The 23084-nt window shown below is 40.8% G+C and overlaps 1 protein-coding gene across 4 annotated transcripts in view; it reads left to right on the top strand.

The window, feature by feature from the left end:
* barr (barren) overlaps positions 1-23084 on the top strand; it is a 363219-nt gene that overhangs the window by 52956 nt on the left and 287179 nt on the right. For all 4 annotated transcript variants that reach the window (XM_067101907.1, XM_067101909.1, XM_067101908.1 and 1 more), the window contains exon 3: positions 21366-21554. In XM_067101907.1, coding sequence (XP_066958008.1) covers positions 21366-21554 — 189 coding nt within the window. The remainder of the gene's footprint in view (positions 1-21365; positions 21555-23084) is intronic.

The raw sequence follows: 23084 nt of genomic DNA, 5'->3' as shown, positions 1-23084 counted from the left end.
ATGAGTCAGGTGGTACTTGATGATACCCTTGCCTTGAGCGAATAATACCCCTTTTTATAAAGGGCGGGGTGTGACCTGAAGCCAGAAATCAAGCAAAATAATGCTCGAAGATGAGTTTTTTCCACGAGTGCCAAAAAAAAAACACTTGTTGACCTTTACGGTCGTTTTTCTCAGTTTTCAATTTTTTGCACTTCAAACACTAACTACTTTTTAATTTTTAGGCCAATTTTAAAGTTAAATATACCATTGGAAAGAGGAAAGAAAGACAAATGTTTTGTTGGGGCTAGATTTTTTTCTTAGGTTGACGAGGAACCCGTGATAATCAAATTATACAAATTTTGGGGGAAAATCCCCCCCTCTCCCCCATCCAAAAAAAAGGAGAAATAGAAAAACTCTTCCCATTATTTTTTTCCTACTATGATATACTTTCTGTGTAGGAAGCCGCATTGCAATAGCTCTAAAAATGAAGGATGAGAAACATTTTTAATTTTTTTTATTTTTTTTAATCCAAAATAATTATCCGATCACTCAAATTTTTTCTGGAACATCACCTTATATATATGTATAACATAAAAATTTCATAAAATCGGAGCATTATTTCTATATAAGCGTGCGGTCCCCTAAAACTACTTTAATAATAATAGTAATAATAATAGATGAGAGAATTTTTCCCACATGTAATATGTATGTATGTTACTTTTGTATGATAAATAAATTATTTACCTAATAAGTACTAATTTTCATATATTAAGATTAATAAGATTAAATAATAATAATAATATTAATAATAATAATAATAATAATAGTATAATATTTTCCATGCATTTGTGTAGTAGATTTTTTAACATAGTAAACAAACAAATAGTGATTCCCAGTCGTTTTTCCTAGACCGGAGGGGAAGGGGAGTGGTTCCCTCAGAAGCTCAAAGATTTCAGTCTTCTGATATGTAAGGCGTTATTCTCCTCTCTCTCAAAGATACTGTTTGTGTGTGTGTTTGTTCATAGTGTTTAAAAATGTGTAGTAAAAGTATTACATCTTTGGAAGACAAAAAACAAATTTTTTTCTCCAAGAGAGTTTGGCTGGAAGGCTTAGAAGTACGTATGCATATATTTTTAAGGGTACTAATCTTTAAGATGACTTTGAAATTATATTAATAATATAATTTCAAAGAGTAATACAGTAATAGGACAGTAATAGGATAATAATTTAAGATATGTTTGATGTAGGATGATACTTTATACATTTGGCATTTGAACTTTCAAGACAGGCAGTTATAAGTGCTTTGAGAGGGGGGATAGCAAGTATTTGCAGATTTTAAATATATGCAGGGGTCTGGAATGCATCCCCTGCGAATACGGGGGGCTTACTGTACATATTTCTCTAGGTGTAAAGAGTACATGAGGGGAAATCCATGTGGCAAGTGTGAAAGATGGCAGGAGTCGCAGTGGACTACGTACGAGAAGAGGAGACAGAAGTAGGTGAAATGTCTTCAAGGGAAGCAGTGGTGAGCCCTTCTCCAGTTTCTCCTTCAGTTCCAGCTTCCCCCAGGACCCCTCTGCCAGCAATGTCTGCGACTTCTATGCTCCCTCCTTCGTCAGGGAGTGAAGAGGCCCCCTCCAGGGAAAGTGTTCAAAGATTTACTGCAATATCTGGCCAAACAAGGCTAGACAGGCCAGTTGTCAACTGTTTGAGATGGCCAACTTCCTATCCTGGTCCTCGGCAGTTAGAATTTAGTTCCTTCAGAGATGTCGGCTACTACTAAGGCAGCGTTGAGAGGCCTGAAGTGAGAGGACTCCTTGGTGACCAAGAATTGGTCTTGGGCTGATTCGGTGACATCCTCCTCTCCTCCCCTTGAAGTGTCAGCAGTTAGAGCTGGGATGATCGGTGGTGACTTCAGAGATGGGATGTTGAGATAAGTCAGAGCTGGGGTGATCGGTGGTGACTTCAGAGATGGGATGTTGAGATAAGTCATTGTCCATAGCTGCTGCTGTTTCATTAGTCTTCACCTTCGGTTCCCACCTTGGCAGTGACCAGCCTCGTAGAGAGATGTTCCTGCTCCAGCAGCACATCAAGAGATGGATGCTTCAGGCCTTGTCCCTGCTCCACTTCTCACTGTTCAAAGCGTTCACCTGTGGCACTCCCACCTGTGCTATAGGTGAGGGAGGTGCCTTGTGAGCAAATGGGTGTGGTAGAAATAGAGAGAGGAAGAGTAGCGGTCCTGAGACAGGTATACAACTATGGTTTCCAACTAGTATGAAAGCTTAAATTCAAATACTAGGAAAGATTTAGCAGATAACCTCATTCTGTTTCTGTCGTCCTCGATGTAAACATCAGATATTTGTGGAAGCTTTTTTCATCATTTGCCAGTTATCTAACCGGATTTCGGTGATGTATTATTGCTGATTTCGAGCAACCTTCAAGCCTATACTTTCAGGATCAGTATTTTGTTTTTAAGATCTGGTTCAAGTTTATCGTTTCACAAATCTGCTACTAGTGATGTAGAAGCAGTCATCGTCCACTTAGCTTTGCATAGCTCGGCTATAGACTGTTTGCCTGAATAGAGATAACTTGGGCACACTAGCTTAAGAGCAAAGATAGTTAAATATCAGTGAAGAATGGCTGATTTTTCAATGAGTAGGGTAATAAGACATGAAAACAATGCATTTGGTACCATCTTTGCCAAGTAGAGTAATAGTAAACTGTGCGTTCGCTATCACCTTTACCAAGTAGCGTAATAAAATGTAAACATTGCATTTGCTACCATCTTTGCCGATTAGCGTAATAAAACATGAACATTGGATTTGCTACAGGACCGATATTTTCGGTAATGATACATATATATATATCTCCAAGTCTCAAATAATGTTTGTTAGGAGGTGAGATTTGTCTGTATGATGGTACTCCGTGTACTTCAAAGAATTAATTAAACATCTTATTACACATTCCTTTGCAGAGAATTGAAAGTGTAAGGGCAGAACGTAGTAAGGAGAGAATTTGTGCTTATTTTAGTTGTGCTGGGCTTTTGGGAGAATTGACGTTCTTGACAGCCGAGAATCGGCTCTGAACGCCAGGAGCACTCACCAGCTCCCGATTTCTTAGCTTACGAGCTACTAGCTCACTTGATGCCCAGTTGTCTGGGGCCATCTACAACCAGGGAGAACCCAGCGCCCAGCACTAGCCCCTAATTGTCTGGCGCTACTTTCCCTGCATCCAATTTTTTCTCCTGCTGCTAGCCCTCTAATTTTTTCTACTTGCTCCTATGCCTAGCTCCCTCACATCCTTTCCATGCCATTGCCAGTCTTGTGTCTGCGTTAACGGAAATTAACCTTGTAATAGTGAAGCGTTGTGCAGTGGAGGAGGTGCCTACTCGTCCCCCGATGCTCCTAGACAAAGTCCCTGTCCAACTCCCCTATACCTGGGAGGAGGCATACTTGAAGTCATGGGAGGTTGGGGGGTTAGACACGGGTAGTTGCCTCCTCAGTCGAGCCTGTTGCTGGTCCTTGGTATTGACAGACAGCCACTGGAAAGGCGCCTTACTGGATGTGTAGTGGAGGATGTGGCTATCCAGCCCTATCGGATCTCCCAAACCCAGTCCCTGTCTGGCTCCCCTAAACCTGGGAGGAGGCATACTGTTGGTCTATGGGAGTCCAAAGGGATTTTACCCCCGGATAGTTACTCCTCAATTGATCCTGCTGTCCGCAGGTCTTGATGGATAGCCATTGGAATGGCATCCATAGGGATGTGCTTTCTTTGTCTTACAGTGATACGGATCCCAGTGTAGACAGGTGAAGTTGATGGTGCTTTTTGGGCATATCCTGGCCTTTGAACAGGCATATCTTCCAGTTGTAGCACCAATCTCTTCCAATCTGACACTGTCTACCAAGCACCCAGTTGGATCCGAGTTTGTAGTGACATCTGAGCGCCCAGTGGGATCCGAGCGCCCAGCGAGATCCAAGTGTCCAGTGGGATCCGATGGATCCAAGCATCCATTGGGATCCGATGGATCCAAGCATCCATTGGGATCTGAGGGATCCAAGTTCCCAGTAGGTTCTGAGGGATCCAAGCACCCAGTGGGATCTGGGAGATCCAAGCATCCTGTGGGATCCAAGGGATCCAAGTGTCCTGTGGGATCTGAGGGATCCAAGCGTCCTGTGAGATCTGAGGAATCCAAATGTCCAGTGAGATCCGAGGGACCCGAGCGTCTAGTGTCTGATTGCCCAGCGTCCAATCGTCCACCTGTCTGTTTGGTGCCGTGTCAGACATCTGGCACCAGTTCCTCTTTGGCTCGGCTCCTGACTTTTTAAGAACATGCCATTGTTCTGCCTTGTGCGCCAGTTCCAATTCCAAAGGGACCAAGTCTACCCCCATACAAGGACATCTATCACCGAGTTTTTAAGCTTGTTGGTGGAAGCTTCCTCCTTTGGTTCTTTCCTAGAAGTCTTTCAAGATTGAAACTGGGCTTTTGTTTAAAGGAGCAAAACATGTCTTTTGTCTTTCCTCCCTCTAATGCACTGGCTAGAGTCCTTTGGATTTTCAGTCTCATCTCTTGGAATTTCGAGCTTTCCCGGCTGCCACAGAATCACTGCCGCTTTCAGACAGTCCGAATTTTAGCCCCTTTTCCCCTCCTTGCTTGGGACCTTAGGGGTTGAGCCTACTCTGGACTCTGGTGCCCACCAAGATGTTAGCCTGGTTGGACAGTCTTTATATAAACTTGTCCTCCAGTTTTCATCCAATTCCGAGGTTTCTGGCAAAGACTGAAAACACCATAAAGTTCTTCACGGTCACTAAAGATTTTCATGTTTGTGATTGCTGTACTCTCCTTCCTGCCAATGGTAAGGAAGCTGGCCTCTCATGTCCTTATTGCAGTTTTGCTCTTTGTTGAATGACCTTAATTGGGCTCCAAACAGAAGAGAAGCGCTTCTACCTCAGATCTGCTTTCCTGTGCGGTGCCATTTCCTGAACACCTGGGTCCACTCCTGAGCTCTTGGCACCAACTTCCTAGCACATGGCGCCATCTACCGAGCACCCAGCACCTGTGCTCGACAATATCTTTCTCGTGCTTGGATGCCGCCGCTGAATGCCTAACTTTTGCTCATGGTGCCAAGGCTTTTGAGGTTATGGAATTCTTCAAGCCTTTCATAACTGTTCCAGATATTATTTTCATTCCGTATGAGGGTATGTCGAAGTCCACACAAGGTGTGATCGAGTTCAGTAATGTCGAGTCTGCATGGATATCAATGTGTCCCCACAGCTGTCTTAGAATCCACAGGGTTGGCAACTAGTCCACAAGGTTGTCTGCTATTCTGCATGTGGATCTTCAAGTCTGCTCATTTCTCTGCAATTTCACATGGTCATCAACGAAAGGCATGTCCCACAGACCATTTTTTCCTTCAATGAGAAGACGAAGTTCAAATAGAGACAAACCAGACAGCCCCTTCCTTCAGTCTTCATGGCTATTGAATGAAAACCTAAGAGAAGCAGACTCTGGGAGTATCATAGGCCCTTCTTACAGGACAGGGTCTTCCCAGCTTGAGGATCTGTGCTTCGGCCTCTTTACAGCACAAGTCTTCTATGGAGTCCTCGCTCCTCTTGTATTTGACTTCATTCTTTCAGGGTATGAATATCTGTCCTTGCCGGGATGACTTTCTTCCTTGATCCCCTTCGATGGAAGGGCTCGAAGGTGTTTGGATCTCAAGTCCACCTGAGGCAGGGAAACTCAGCCGGACACCTTTGTTTTTCCTCACAGCCCTGAATAAAGTCGGAACTACAGTGATAGCTGTCTGAACATTTATTTTTGGAAGGGAAGTTCCTTCATCCTTGAGCCTAAACCTAGTTTTCAGCATGTCAGATCAAGGTTGGGGAGCCCTCTTGAGGAACTGGGGATTATCTGGGACGTGGTCCCCAGAAGGACAGATCCTTCACTTCTTTCTCGTAGAGCTAGAAGTTTTTCATGAAAAGTTCAATACTTTTGACCTTAGTACACTCCTGGACTGTGGTAGCCATTCAGACAAGACCACAGTTCTAATGTATTTTTGTAAGCAGTAGCTGTCCCATGTCTCCCCGTCTCCAAATAAGAATCCTTTTTCTGTGGACAGGTCATCAAGTCTTCTAGTCATTCGGTTCATTCAGGAATTTAGTTTAAAAGTCCTAGCAGACGTACTGATCTGTCAGAAGCACGTTGTCTTCATCATGGACCTTTGATCCCCTGGTTTCCGGGATCTGTGGAATCTATGGGGCAGGCCCCTTTTGAACCTGTTTGCCCCTTCAAGGAATCTTCGTCTTCCTCTTTTTTATTGTCCGTACCATCCCTATAGCATGTGCAGCAGACAACTTGCTACAGACCAGTCCATCAGACCACCTCTCCTCACAAACTTCATCACAGTCAGGGAGGAGCTACACAAGCTTTAGGATAACTGCAAGTTGTGTTAACATCTTAGCCCTGTGTCATGGTTCCCAAACTTGCTTGGTTGTTGGTGGACTCTGCAAGATCCTCCCCCAACCATGTCTTCTCAGACAACCTCGCCTCAAGAGATCTACCAAAGTGGTCTGCTCTTGCACTGACAGGCTCCAGGCGGTCCGGAGGCTTGTCAAATGAAGAGTTTTGTCTAGACATGCTGTAACAACTAGTGTCGAAGCGCCCAAACTCCCATTTGTGGTTGAGCACCCACTGGCGCCTGTTCACCAACAGGTTTCGTCATTGGCTCCCCTCTCTACAGCGCCCCCGAGCACCCATTGGTGCCCGCTCCTCCACCGCTTCTTAGTAGTGTCGTCTTGGACATTGTTCCTCCTTCAGTTGACCCGATTCAGAGCAAACTGGATAATATTCTCAGTTTGCTTCTCCTACAGAAGGCTCCTCTCTTCTGACAGCTCAGGCGATATTCTACACTGTCAAGGTTCCTGCGGACTTATCGCTTTCTCTCCTGTCTCTTCTGAGGAAGAGGTTGTTTCCAGACAAGGTGCTCCTTTTTCTGAGTCAAGGCATTTCTACACTGTCAAGGTTCCTGCCAGAGCGACTTATCCTCTCAGGGAGCTTCTTTTCACCAGCAGCATTCTCCTCCAAAATTATGTTTTCAGCCTCGTTCCTGCTTCAACTTTTGTGTTTGAAAGCCCCTCAGTCAGTTCTTGAAATTACTCCTTGTTACCTCAAGAAATCTCGTTGGATCTCTTAGAGTATTTTCCTGGTTCTTTCCTCTTCAGCAAAGTACACCATGGGTTTACTTAAGAAAAGAGAGCTTTGGTGTTCTTTTACTTCGAAAGGCGTCACTCCATCTCAGAGATTGGCCCTGCTATTCTCCCCCTTGGACAAGATGTATCTTTTTCCACAGGCTATAGTACTGGACATCGCCTCTGACCTGCAGAAAAAGAACACTCGGGACCTGCTCTCCCAATCTATGAGACGCCCCAAGGATTCTTCGACTCTTCCTCCCAGACTAGAACAAGAACATATACCCGTTTCCCACAGCGTTCCATCAAGAAGTCCACCTCCAAGTCTTACTCCAAGAAATGAAACCATAGTCCTCCGTACTCAGGTAGGAGCGCGGCTCCTCCGCTTTTGGGAATGGTGGGAACAAAAGGGAGCGGAATCTTGGATAGTGTCTGTCCTGAAGGAGGGCTGCACTGTCCCCTTGTCCCTTGTTCAGAAAGAGGCTATAGAGGTAGTAGAGGACATTCATTCTCCAGGATTCTACAACCATCTTTTTGTAGTGCCCAAGTCATTGAGGGTGCTGGAGACCCGTTTTGGACATAAGTGCTCTAAGTGTCTTTGTCAAAAAGACAACATTCAAGATGGAAACAAACCAATCGGTCCTTGCATTCATTCTCCAGGGAGAATGGATGGCATCCATCGACATGCAGAATGCATACTTTCACATTTCAGTGCATCCAACTTCGAGAAAGTACCTCAGGTTTGTGTTTCAGGACAAGGTGTTCAAATTTCGGCCTCTGTGCTTTGGTCTCTCAACAGGGCCACAAGTGTTCACCAGGGTATTGGGACCCCTAGTGAAATGGCTTCATTTGATGGGGATAAAGATCTCCCTATATCTAGATGACTGGCTACTACATTCCCGCTCGAGAGTTCAATGTACGGAGGACATTCGCACGACTCTTCTCTTGGCCCAAGAATTTGGCCTTCTCGTCAGTCTGGACAAGTCTCTCCTGACACCTTCTCAGGAGATTCCATATTTACGAGTGATGACCAACGCTTGGAATTTTCGGGTTTTTCCAGTCCTGAAGAGAATAGAAAAGTGTCTCCAGACAGTGGAAGAATTTCTGTAACTAAACTTTTGCTCGGCCAATCAGTGGATGAGTCTTCTAGGCACCATGGAACAATTTGTCACTCTGGAAAGACTTCACCTGAGACCTCTCCAATTCTTCCTCAGAGCCAGCTCTAACAGGAAATCAAGGTGGACCTTCATTGGTGGAATTCCAGGAAGAGACTATCAGAAGGGAAATTCTTCAACCCCAGTCTAGAGTTCTTTTCAGATGCATCGAACCTAGGTTGGGGAGCTCTTTTGGGGTTAAAAGAAATGTCAGGGACCTGGTCTCAGGAACAGGAAAATTGGCACATCAACGTAAAAGAGTTACAGGCGATATTTCTGGGCCTACAGTGCTTCGCTTCAGAAATTTGGGGGAGGACAGTAGCAGTGCATTCAGACAGCACGATGGCGCTGGTGTACATCAAGAAACAGGGGGGAACCCACTCTTTCTCCCTGTACGAAGTGGCAAGGGGTCTTCATCTTTGGTTACACCAGAATGACACTCAAGTGACAACGCATTTTATCCAAGGGAGACTCAACGTTCTGGCAGACGAATTGAGCCGTCAAAGGCAGATCCATCCCACAGAATGGACATTAGACCCGTTGGTTTGTCTGGATCTGTGGAAGCTCTGGGGGAAACACATGATAGATTTGTGTGCGTCCTCCAGGAATCACTGACTTCCTCTCTTCTGCTCACTAGTACCAGATCCCTTGGCATGGGCAACCGATGCAGTGGTGCAGGATTGGTCGAACAAAGATCTGTATGCCTTTCCCCCATTCAGTATAGTGAGACAAGTCATCAACAAACTCCGGTCTTATCAAAACTTGTCCATGATCTTGATAGCCCCCTTCTGGCCAGCAAAAGAATGGTTCCCGGATCTACTAGAACTTCTTGCGGACTTCCCGAGACTGCTGCCACAGAAGCAACAACTTCTCAGGCGACCTCACTTTCGTCAGTTCCACCAAAACTTGTCTTCTCTGGCCCTAACAGGATTCAAACTGTTAGGCGACTGCTCCGAAAGAAGGGATTTTCAAGAGCGGCTGCAGATGTAATTGCAAAGTGTAGAAAACAGACTTCAGATAATGTCTAATGTCTACCAGGCTAAATGGTTCATCTTCAGGTCCTGGTGCAGACGAAATAATGTGTCCTCTTCTGATACCTCTGTAGCAGAAATAGCAGACTTTCTTCTGTTCCTTCGCTCCACTAAAGGACTTTCCACCTCTACTGTAGAAGGCTACAGAGGTATGCTTAGCTCAGTTTTCCGCCATAAAGGAATGGACTTATCGTCTAACCAGGATTTGTCCGATCTTTTTAAGTCCTTTGATACCGCAAAGCTTAAAGAAAAACCTTTGCTGTCCTGGAACTTAGACGTGGTACGTAAGTGGCTGTCCAGTTCACGTTTTGAGCCCATGCAATCTATCTCTTTAAGGGATCTAACCAGGAAAACTTTTTCTGGTCACCTTGGCCACTGCCAAGAGATCCAGTGAAATCCATGCTTTAGACAGAAACATTATATTTTCTCAGGGGAATGCAATTTGTTCCTTTTCCTGAGACTTTCTGGCTAAGAACGAATTGCCATAGAATCCATGGCCTCATTCTTTTACGATCAAGAGCTTTTCCGAGATAGTAGGGCTGTCTGAAGAAGAAAGAACTCTGTCCAATAGGGCCCCTTAAGTTTTATCTTCACAGAACAAAGGACATTCGTGGTACTTTAAGGAATCTTTGGTGTTTTGTGAAATATCCCTCTAGACCCTTGTCTAAGAATGCCCTGGCATTTTTTCTGAGGAACCTGATTTCAGAAGCACATTCCATGGTGAGCGAAGAATCGCTCTCCTCTTACAAGGTAAAACCCCATGAGTTAAGAGCGGTCACTATGTCTTTGGTGTTCAAGCACAATTTATCCCTCATGTCAATTTATTGTGCAAGCGATGTTTTGGAAGTGCAAGTTTAGTGTTTGCATCCCATTACTTAAGGGATATTGAGACTACTTATGATCAGTGCCGTACCTTGGGTCCGTTTTACGCGGCTGGCGTAGTGTTGGGGAAGGAAACATAGAAACCAATGTCCTTTCTTTAATCTTGTCACTTGCTTAGGGTGTTGAGTTTTTGGGGAGCCTGGGAGTACTATGTACTTGGAGTACCCTCCAGTCTTTTGGTTTTAATGGTTGGGTATTGGTGTTTTTAATTTGGTTTTTGGTGGTTATGGTGACTTATTTACTCTGGTTATTGTGTGTGGTACTGCGCCCCAGGCAGGGGCATCTTGTTGTACTGTGCTAGCCCTCGGGATTTAGTCCTTTGCTACAAAGCACCCACTGTAGTAGTAGGCCCTCAAGGCTTTACTGCCTCGCCTCTGCTGGATAAGATGAGTGCCAACCAGAGGTAGTATCTATCTGTAGCAGCTCTCTTATCAGGTAAGGTTCAACAACATTGATTCAATGTTAGCAAATTTCTATTCTCAAACTCATTACTATTAACAATGTTGTGGGGTAGATATGTCCAACATTCGCACCTCCATTCAATATGGGAATCAGCTATGTAATTACTGGGTAAGTTACTTGTATAAAAATGACATTTTTGTAATAAAATAATGTTTTATATAAACAGTACTTAACCAGTAATTACATGGTTGGAGCCCACCCGCCTCCCCCTCACTTGGACATAAGGACATAAACAAATTGAAGCTCTTTGCTATGTTGTACCTTCTCTTACACCCGAAAATGGGTGGGGCACGTCGCCATAACCAAAACAAACTAGCATGATCCGCAATTTCAAAATTTTAATTTCAAAATTTTAAGATGCTGGTTAAAAGAAACTAATAGCCTACATAATTACCAGGCAAGTATATATAAAACTATTTTATTATAAAAATGTCATATTTATTATTATTACAGGTACCTTGTGTAGTATTACATATTATTGAATTTAATCTTATTATTTAATATTACTGTACTGTTATTATTTAATTTTATTACTATTACGTACTGTAATATTATTATTACTTTACATTATTATTTTGGTGTTATTATATAGTAAATAATATGAAAGTACAGAATATTGTTGTACAAACAAGAAAAAATCTGCATCCACGAATAGGCGGGTCCCCAGCGAATATTTTTATAGGTATGTTCCACAGAAAAACCTTCAAATGGGTGAGTTTTTGCAACTACTTCTTAGATGGGTTCCACAGAAAATCCCACTAATCGCTGAGTCCATGAATTGTGAGAGTGCAAATACATGGGGTTTATTACTGTATATTTGAAAAAGCACTGTACGTAAGTACGGAATGTGGTAAGCCGGAGCTGCTGTCACCTGGGGACTACCTACAACCTTCGTCACCAGCCAGTTGGGTTGTGGTACGATGCGCAGGTGCATTGTCCAAGATGTCAGGCAGTTCCAAGGTCCTTTATCTGTTGATGAACCTCCTTACAAGTGGTTAGGGAACCAACTTGAAATGATCTTTTAGGTGAATCAAGGCTGAACTGAGTGGTACCAAATCACAGGGAGCTCATCTGTCAAAGCATGCGGGACATATGGTTACTTAGCTACCAGCAACATTTCCATATAACAAGGCAGACACATGTTGCTTGGAAAGCTTTTGACTAGGTAACTTCTTTTCCTTCTTATCTGCCAAGTTGTTAGTGGGCAAAGGGTGAAAGACCAGTTTTGTCAGCATTGTTGATATGACTTAAAGCCAAGTATTCCTTTTTCATCAGATCTTTCAGTTTCTGCCAATATTCCTCTATTCCCTCCTTGGAAGCATCCAAAGCTTTGCAATGAGTATTCTGGTTAAATAACCCATGTTGAAATTTGAACTGAAACAGCCATCCTTTGGAAGCCTTAAAGTCTGCAACATCATGGAGACCTGAGAACTTCTCAGCTGCAGCCTTGAATACAGTACAGTACTGCATACTGTACATGAACACCGGTCGTTCTCTGCTGATGAAACAAGATCAAGGTCAACTGTTCATTGTCCCCATGGCAGGGATTTGCCATCACCATTCAGGCCTGATGCCTGGATATCTTTACAAAGTCCTTTGCATATTTCTTCAGCTTGTTCTTGGCTGCCTTGATATCCTGCAAGGTTGACCAGACAGTGCTGTACTCCTCCATTATATGTCCCATTGACCGTCCTGCCTCGACCTCTTGACAATTTCTAAGTCTTCAAAAGAAGTAGCACCTGCAGTGCTGCAGGCACTTCAACCAAAGCCTCATGTTTAGGAGAAAGCATCGCAATGCACGAGAACAACATGTGTCCTAAATTCAGATACCCAGTGATAAATGGTGCACAGCTGGACAAAGGGGCGAAACACTTTGATACCAAGTGCATTGATACTCTTTGGATGTACAGTAGTTGATAAGAGTAGGGTACATTTTTGTACTGATGATGTATCTGTCTTAACCAATTAAAGACATACTAATGTTCTAATACTAAGATTTTTACAATTGTTACTTTTACTAGCTTACAACATAGAAAAACATCTTCAACAATACAGGTTTTCAAAACAGAACAAGAATACCATACATCAGGGTTGGTCGATTTAAATCATGATGCTTTAAATCAATATTTACTTCTGTCCCAACCAACATGGAATTTAAAGGAAAGATGTGAAAACAAACACATAATTACATTACTTTATATATTTCTGAGGAATGGAACACTAAAAACTTCCTTTTACAATACAAAAAAAAATTTCCACAGTCCGTTAAATCAAAGGGTTTTACTTGTAAAGAACTGTACTTGTTTCTGAGGAGTAGAATACTAAAGCACTTCCCTTTACAATACAGTATAACAAAAAAATTAAAAATTCCACATGCTATTAAAAAAATGAAATCTATGAGGTTCACTTATAATGAACTGTACTTATTTCCTGAAGTAATAAATTTAAAAATAAAATTATTATAGCCTGTATCTAAAACAAAAGTACAGTACATTGAATTTACACTTGAAAAGAAGCCTTCTTTGAAAGCTAATGATACACTTCTTTGAAACGTAGTTCATAAAAATTCTTTGAAATTGAAATTCAAAATCTTTGAAAAATAATTTTTTTAATTCTTATGACAATAAGTTTGGTTCTTTTAGGCATCCTGATCATTAGTATCATCAAACACAGCCATTTTGTGGGTATTCATGATTTTAAACAAAAATTCCAGTTTTGCTGCTTTTTCCGTCCCCAGCCGGTTCCTTAGTTTTGAATGTGCAATACCATAGCTTGAAAAAATTCTTCCAACCCCTGATGAAGAAGCCACTGCAGACAGTAGTTGTTGTACTGCTGAAATTATGTCGCTATCCAACACATTTGATTGTGACCTCCACTATTCAACAGCTGAAATACACTTTGTCATAGAATCACTAAACTTACGTGAATGGAAAGGAGACGATTTGGCTTGAAATTTCATGATGACTGGGACAAGTGAGGGAAACTTTTCATTGGCATAGTCGATTGCTTTATTCACTTTTTCTGCACTAAGCAATTTTCCTTGAAAGGAAGGATGAATCAGGTTTGCAAGAAGATGAGTTTGTGTTATGACTTGGTCAAACCTCTTTTTCGCAGCAGTTACTGCATCTCTGTCACTGCATAAAGTTGTGATTAATTCTTTCCAAATGTTCACTGCTTCAGCAATTGTACATTTATCACTCTGTACATTGTTTAAAGCCACAGCTACTGGTTCTAGTCGTGCAAGTAAGTCCTCTACTGACTGCTTCAGTGTTAAGTTAGATACCTTCTCTCTAACTCTGACATCAATCTGCTCCCTATCAACTTCACAAATTGTCCTGAGAACTGGCCAGTTCTTTATATATATCTTCAGACAGTTACACATGGTATTCCATCTTGTGTCCTGAGGCATAACAAGACATTGCCCATCTTCCTGGTGGTATCTTGCAGAAGCATAGTGATTGTTTCTAAAGTATTTTACTATGCACACCACGTGCTCTTTAATATTGCCAATTTCCAGATCATGAGCCAGAAGATTCAGAATGTGTGCAGTACAGCCATAGGTCACCAGAATTCAGTTCATTTCCTTGTTCTAACAGTTTCCTCATTTTGTTTACATTAGCTGTGTTATCGGTCACAACGCTACCAACATGGCAACCAAGTTCATCTTTACACTTCTGAATCGCCGATTCTGAGAGCTCTGCTAGATATTCAGCAGTATGAGGCTGGCCACTTGTGTCTGTTGTATCCACTGGATATATATGGCCGTTTGAGGTTGTCACAGTAGCACATATAATAGACTCGTTGTGACTGTTAGACCATCCATCTAAAGACAGACATACAATTTCATCCTTCAGCTCTGTGGCACACTTTGCATATTCTCTCTCATATATCATGGGTAGGAATTTGTCTGCAATTTCTTTTCTTGTTGGAGGAGTGTATCCTGACCTCAACTTCCCAACCACTTTACAAAACTGAGGATGTTCTACCAATCTAAATGAAGAGTTGGTTGCAAAGACCGTCTTGGCGACTTCTTCATCAAGGTTTGTTTTTTCATAAGAAGTTGTCTGTAACAAATGTATCCAAAGTTGCTGCTGTACGCTTTGAAGAAATTGTGGCAGAAGTTAGACTTTTTTTCTGTAATGCTGGAGTTGCAACACTTCTTTGAAGCACCTTTGGAGTCAAGCGGTGTTGAAGTTGATGCAGTAGGTACACTTTCTGAAAAAGGAAACCCAAGGTGATAGATGCAACTACTGTATTATCAAAATTACGTTTTCTCATAGCACGGAGACAATAGATACAGCATGGTATGGTAGTCCTTGGTTTCTCATGAGAAGAACTTCATAGAAAGATGAGGTGGGGTTCTCAGACCCTTGCTTTTTCGGGAAGCACATTAGTACAAAAAGTGAAAGTAAAGGGAAAAAAATGGGGGGTGGCATTTTTTTTTTCTTCAACCAAAAACCAGGAAATTTTTTTTTTTTACTCCATTTGACTATAATTCAACAAGAATAGGTAGTGATTTTCAATCTTACCTGAATTATCCAAATCCTCTTCTGATAATTCAGTTTGAAGCTGCTGACATTTTTCTCTGTGAGATTTCAGTCTTGCTACTATTCCTTGAAACTCAAGTTTACACTGTTTGCATATAGCTCTCCATCCTTTCCCAGGCTTTGAAGGAATTCTGTTAAAATGTTCCCACACTGGATCACTCTTCCTACCAGATACATTAAGCCTTGTGGTCAATGGCATCCCTACGACCTTGCAGTTTGCTCAGGAATGAGTGGCTGTAACACCCAAACTACTACATAGTCCTAACATGATATATATGGGAACAGGACAGAGAGATGATGCAATCCTGGCCAAGGGCTGGTGGGGTGCTTGACAGGTTCAAACACGTTGTCACCAAGTGAGAGATGATGCAACATTCCGTAAAAAACTCCAAAATGTGTTTTAAACTAATGTATGGAGTAATATATATATGAAAATAAGAAGGCCCATAAAACACTATTTAAACGTTGAAACCATATATTTCGGGCACTTGTTTCTGTGCCCCTGTTCACTGGTGGAATATGGACAGGTGGAAAGTTACAATGGTATATATACAAAAACATGAAGGTGTGGCCTTAGGCCTCCGATGTTAAGGAGGTGGCGTTTCTTAAGAAGGAGAGATTGACCAAATTCCTAGTGGTTTTGGCCTCATTAGCTCCCGTTTGGTGATGGATCTGGCGGTCGCGTTTCTTGGGTCATCTTCTTCAAGAGGGGTCTGAGGATTAAGGTGTCAATGGCGTCCGATTTCCAATGTCCTCCTGACAGGTTCATATTGTTGGTTTGATTGATGATAGCAGATTCCAGCATCTTTCTTTTGTATGTATATATATATATATATATATATATATGTGTGTGTGTGTGTGTAATATATATATATATATATATATATATATATATATATATATATATATATATATATATATATATATATATATATATATATATATATATATATATATATATATATATATATATATATATATATATATATATATATATATATATATATATATATATATATATATATATATATATATATATATATTATATATATATATATATATATAGAGAGAGAGAGCTTTCCAATTATTTTTATGCTGATTAATAAAAAAATTAAAAATCATAACCAACCCTGCCATACATACAACTGTCTTCAAACCATACGTTTAATACACAAACAGTACAAAACATGGAGAACACACAATGAATGTAAACAGTCTCCTTCAAGGAAAGGCTTCAGTACACAACATAGAAGGAAAACAATCTCCTTCAAAAACAGGTATATTGTATTAACAAACTTTTTCTTTAGATCTCTTTTGCTAACTTCCACTACAATTGAAGGAACAGTTTTCTCTTGATTTTCACTTCACTTTTATCAAATCTCATCTTTGAATCATACATAAATAAGAGAGGGATTGTATGATTTCTATTTTTCTTCCCATTAAGAGTATGTAGTATTTCCCATGACTAAACTTAGACACTGGAGTAAATGTTAGCCACCACAGGCTACAAACAAACCAACTTCCTCCTGGCTGTCGGCTGTCAGACCTCAACTCCCAGTCAAACGGTTTTACCTTTATAAGGGCTCTGTTGATTTTATTGGTACAATCTGCAAAAACCTACATCAGTGTAATCTGCAGAGGGAAGTGCACCCCACATAAGAAATATAACTTTTACAGATAATAAAAATTTAAAAGAAAATCAAATTTCATAAATATAAGGCTCTATGTGCATGATGACTTGTCAAGTTACATAGTGCAAATTAAGATACAATTTCAGTCACAAAAGCTCTCAAGAAATCAGTTTCCCATGTACCCCTCGCAACGCCTGTTACCCAGACACCTCTTCTTCCCAACTCTCTACCTGGCCCACCACCCCAACAGTAATCCTTTCTCAACCTAGTTGTGACTATTAAGCAGTGTTACCAACACGTCTTTCCATGTATGCAGCATTGCCAACCATCCTGAGTGGATTTTTAAATTTTATGAATTTTGTTTATATTTTTCCCATATATTGTGGTGTTGGGGAACCTCTGGGTAATCATGTTCCAAGGCAAAAATGAATTGTTGAGGGACTGCTGTATTACTCTCGTGTTGGTACTGGCCCAGGCCAGTGTGTGTGTGTGTGTGTGTGTGGCACCAGGGGTTGATTTGTCCTGCACGTTTGCCTAGATCAGGTAGCGGAGCCAGCCTGGCTGGTTTTGACTTAGATTTGGGGTTATAAAGATGGTCATGCTTGGTCTCCTTTGGCACCTGCAGATGTAACTGTACATTGGTCTTGTTAGACCACCCTTGTTGTTAGTGTCCTTCAACTGATTACTCATTCCCTCTCTGAAGAAACATTCGCATACTTAGCATTCTCTTTACCAAAAACCTTATTCCCATCTTCTGTTGTATGACTGGAATGCAGTTTTCATTAGTATTTCCAGTGGTAACAGATCTCTTTGTGACTGAACCTTTGACCAACTTTGTCTTCTAGTTGAGCAGTCTGAGAGGAACAGATATCAGTGTGCATGGCTCCTCCATACTCTTTGAGTTAATTTCCTTCCAGACACTCCCAGAAAGAAAGGGAGACATTTTGTTATAGTAAACATTGAATTCTATGAAATGTCCCTTGATACTTCCCATTCAGTTACTTCTGCTTGGTGTCTGTCAGAAGCTTGGTTATAACCTGCTGCTGTTGTTAGGTTGCAGTACTTAACATGTCTTGAAAGTGCCAGTCAACTTAAAAGAGAATTTAGCACTTCCCCCTCCAAACCTGTGTCCAAGAGCAATCTCAGGTCTTTAGAAATAAAAGGGAAGAACCTGGTTTCTGCTCATGTCCAAGTTCACAGGATTCAGAGTTAATAGAGGATGCCTAGAGGCCCCTGGATCTTGTTCCTTGGCCATAAAGTGGTACACTACTCAGGCAGTTATTTCAGGTTTCCCTAGTGGTGACAGGACATTTGTGCATCTTGCTTGAGGTCTGTGACGGTACAGTACTTGGGTTGGAGAAGAAACACTGGATGCTCTGTCTGCTTTGAAGGGTGCTCTCATCAAACGTCAATCTGACTCATGGATGACTCCTGGAGAGGTAGAGGAGGTCATTTGGAGGATCATCAAGTAGTTGGAAAGTGGTTAATTGTTCTAAGGTGTCTCATCAAGTTTCTGGAATTGATGGCCTGTCTCAGAAAATTGAAACCTCAGATGGGGACCCATATCCTGTTGGTCTTAAGACAACATGATAGTGATTATGGTGATTTTGTATATTGGAAACCTTGGTTCCTGTGGTTCCTGCTCAGCTCCTCATGGGTGCAGCGATTCTGTCAATCCTGCAGATGGCTCAAGCAAGGAAGTTGCAGTTGTCAGCAATCCACCCAGTGGGGTTACTTATTGTGATAGCAGATGGCAGCTTCAACCGAGTGGCTACTTGACAGACCATCTTTCTCAGTGATTGCCAACCTGCTTCCACATCCAGAAGTGGACCTGTTTGCTTCATGGGAGATTTATTAACTTCCCATGTATGTATCTCCTAACCTGGATGCTGTCCCATGGCCTGTTGTTCGTGGACAAGGATGAGGACTCATTAAAGAGGAAATCCCCTTATTCTTCATTTCATTATTACAGATAAAACTTTATGCCCAGTCTGATCACTCCAGGTTTACCTAGATATCATGGCAAACATCCCAGATGGTCCCTTTTTCTTACACCTTACTCCATGTTTACCTAGATATCATGGCTAACATCCCAGGTGGTCCCTTTTTCTTACACCTTACCAATGACAAGCTGATCTCACTAAAGAGCTAAAAATTGTCTTAGTGTCCATAACCCTTCCCTGATTATTCCAAGTATTTTTGTAATTAATACCATGTATTCTTCTTACAATTGCAAGAATACTCATTCATACGTGTAAAATATTCCTACTTGTTTCTTTCTTTGTGATTTTATTCATTCTTTGATGAATTACCATTTTCTATATTTCCTCCTCCTTAGGAACCATTTAGTTTGCATTTTTGTCAATGGATGGCAGTATGCCTTTGTACTTTTTGAACTTCCAATATCAGTTGCTGCTCCTACAAACAAAATTCTGTAATGAAAAAATACAAAATTTTAAATGTTGCATGAATCTTAATTTTACCTTTCTAACATCCAGTGTAATTAATTTTAAGTTTGAATGATTTAGAAATAGTGCAGTCAAGTAGTGTAATCTATGTCTTATGAGTTAACTTGGTAATGTAAACATATCATATTTCAAAGTTTAATAATATCTTCTTAGGTTTTAATAATTTTCCAGCAAAAATTATGCCTTACATATCTTAGAACAACTAAAAAGATGAATGAAAGAAATCGGCTTTTTTTTTTTTTTTATTTTTGTGCAAACACACACACACACACACACACACACACACACACACACACACACACACACACACACACACACACACACACACACACACCTGAAGGGAAAGGGGATAAGTAATAAGTCAGACTCCACACCTTCCCTAAGTTGATGACAATCAAAAGGCGGGCACATCACTGGTTTTTTTTGGAAATGTGTCACCAGGCAGAGTTCCTTAAACATAACTACCATGAGATTGAGGTTTTAGACTTCACTTTGTGTCAGTAGGTGGTATGTTAAGTCTCAGTCCATTGGGTCCCTAGTGGAGAGCAAGGTGCCCCTCTGATACTGTGTTACTTTTGAGATACTGCTGGGATATACATGTTGCATGGTTAGCCAGGTCCCTCTTTATTTGCTGTTAATTCATCTCAGGAACCTCAAATGAGAAAGAAGTGAGGTAATACCTCACATGACTTTCATTACGTGATTCATCTTAGAGTTGCTGAGATGAAGTGGTTATCCTCCATTCAGTCTCAGCATAGTTGGAGAAGTCATGTTATTGTCATGAGGTTATTATGCCTACAGGTTTGTTATCCCTCTTTATTCATTGTTAATTCCTCATAACAAACCCGAATCAAAGATGGGAAGTGATCTTTCACCTGACTTTTATCATGGCCTGTTCTCATCTGGGCAGTTGTGATCCTTTTCTCAGAAGCTAGGCCATTTTGTCACCTGTCAGTTTCTTTAATATGCACCTTTGAGGACAGGCAGCATCTTCAGTATCAAAAAAAGATTTTGACATTGGCAAAAACTAATTTTGCTAATTGCGGCGGGTCCTCAAATCCACTTGCTTTCCATGATGAAAAGACATAGGAAAATCTGGTAGTGGTTTCTTGCACAGACCTGGCAAGTAATGGATTCATAGTCTCAGCCTACCTGTACCATGTTGCCACATCTGCTAATGAAGAATGAATCATAATTTTCTGGGTAGCCACTGTAGGCAGGATAAAGAGCCTTCATGCCTTGAGTCCCTCTGTATTCTGTCGATGTGCAAACAGTGTTACTACATTAGCTTAGACTGGTTATTCTTGATATTAGTCAGTCTCTTATGGAGTCCCAGTGGGACCATAAGGATAATGCCTTTGAGAACTAGAAGTACCTGCAAAGAATAAGATTTTCCTACTTCAGAACTTGTTTTTTAAATGCTGTGCCACATAACAATTGCTGAGGCTTGTGAAATATCCCTACTAGCCTTAATTTTTTAATAACTGAGCATAGGTCATGGCAGTAAATGAGACAGTACCTTTATATTGATGTAGAAAAAGTTTTATTTGCTTCTGAGTTGTAACATCTTTACTTTTGTTTGCATTTATCTCAGCTCCACTGCACCACATACGTTTTGTATGTGCATATTTTTATTAATTTAAATTTATATTGGATTAACTTTTTACATTTGCTTCTGAACGCCAGCTTATACAAGCTGTCTGTTGTCTGCCAGATTACGTAAATGGGAAAAATAAAAAAAAAATTGATGTTTCATTATATCATTAATGATAAAACTGCAAATTTGAAAAGTGAATTTTGAGGCTCATGTGTAATGTTTAATTGGTAAATCATTTATATGGCCTTAAAATCATACTGTGTAAAGTAACTTTTTACAACCTAACAAGAAGGCCTAGGTTTCAAAAGAGTAGCCTCCTTATAGGATACAGAATATTTGGAAATATGAGCTGTAATGATGTATATATACATATGTATTTTTATATATCCTGATAGATAGAATTGTATATAATGTGCTTGTTCTTTTCAGAATAATGATGAAAAGGAAAAGAAAGAACGTCAGCTTAACCGTCTGCAGCAGCAGATACAAGCACGAACATTTTCATCACCCTCTGCCACTCCTTCAGATAGACGCAAATCTTTAAGTAGTGTTGCTGGTCTTACAAATCAGGAGTTATCTGAGCATTATTCTAAATGCATTCAACTCAATGCTGAAAATGTAAGTGTAACTGAATTTCATGCATTTGTTGTTTGAAATATTGGCAATGAATTCATAGACTTTTAGTTCTTTTGTTCATTATTTTTAGTTGTATTTTCTGAAGCCTTACAGATCCCTCAATTTATGTGGTGCATCTCACACATCAAGAGGAGTCTGTACAAGGTACCTAACTAACCTCACAGTATTATCATCAATCCCTTACAGGATTTGAAATAGAATGAATTCTCTACAATGTTCTGTCTTATAAACTTTGTCAAAATTCCAATCTAGTCTAGATCTTCATTTTTCCATGATTTTTTCTGTCTTCTCATTGCTCTTGTCCTCCTACTGTCATATCTTTTGATACCTCAGAAAATTTTCCATAGCAACTAAGCTGAACCTGTAAGATTTTAACATCAGAAGATAGATAGTAAATTTCCTGAACCTTTTTTTCAAGGAAAAAAGTGTGCAGTATCTTAAATAATGGCAAATACAGTATTCCACTCTTTTTCCCTCTGACCATTCATGAGAAAATGTAGCTCTGTTTGGTTGCCATTGTTTGATATTTTACAACTAGTCTACCTATGCCAAGTTACCATTTTCTCTCATAGTATTCAAGTCATCCTGTTTTCTTTATATATTGGTAAAAACAATTAAAATTATCAAATTCACTTTTTCTGAGCTCGACCTGTGTCACCCGGTGAAATTACCATTAAGCACTAATTTCTAGGTATTAGTATTGCTAAAAATACCAGAGAAAAAAGCTATCAGGAATGCTGGGGTTACTACCCCCAGATCGATCATCTATAATCAAATAGACGTCGGTATAAATAAGGGTGAGTGTATAATGCCACTGTCACAGGCCTCTGCTCTGTAGACATCCCAATGTCAAAAACCCTGGAAGGTGGGGAGCCGACCCAAAGCCAACACTCACCATCCCGCCAACCGACGACCCCAGCGCCATCTAGACTCATTCCATTCTAGCACGCGTTCAACCTGTCATGCTTTTCTTGTGCCTTTGGGTTTTGTGCCTTATTTTTGGGATTTATCATGTCTTCCGAGGATTTCACCGCTACTAAGTTAAGTACCATCTTCTTGTGGGGTTTTATAGTTATGGAGGCTTTTATTTAATCTCTAATTCAATAATATGGGGTTGAATAATATCAGGCGTTCCTCTGCGTTAAATCTTGCCTCAGCCAGTTTGTCCTTGGGGGATGCCTTAGCAGCGCGATTCTGCGGTGTGTCTCACTTGGTCATTCATATCTCTTTTTCGTATTCTGTTATTATACCCCTTCAGGAAGTTCCCTTTAGACGGTTTGTTCTTCCGTCACGGGGGAGGTGGTGCCAGTATTGTCACATATTTACTTTTGGGGAGGCTTCCCCTTATCATTTTTGTTTCATTATTTTCCCTTTCTTTTGTGGGCACTTTCCTCTCATGTTGGAAGAATATATCCTCCAGGGTGGTGCTGTCTTGCTATCGGTTTATCTGATATATTAAGTGATGGATGACATGTATATTTCGGGATTAAAATTGCCTTTGGCTTGGCGTCA

Source organism: Macrobrachium rosenbergii, chromosome 58 (assembly GCF_040412425.1).
Source record: "Macrobrachium rosenbergii isolate ZJJX-2024 chromosome 58, ASM4041242v1, whole genome shotgun sequence".
Classification (NCBI taxonomy): Eukaryota; Metazoa; Arthropoda; class Malacostraca; order Decapoda; family Palaemonidae; genus Macrobrachium; species Macrobrachium rosenbergii.
Note: the sequence above shows the minus strand (reverse complement) of the source record. Positions and strands in the feature narration are given on the sequence as shown.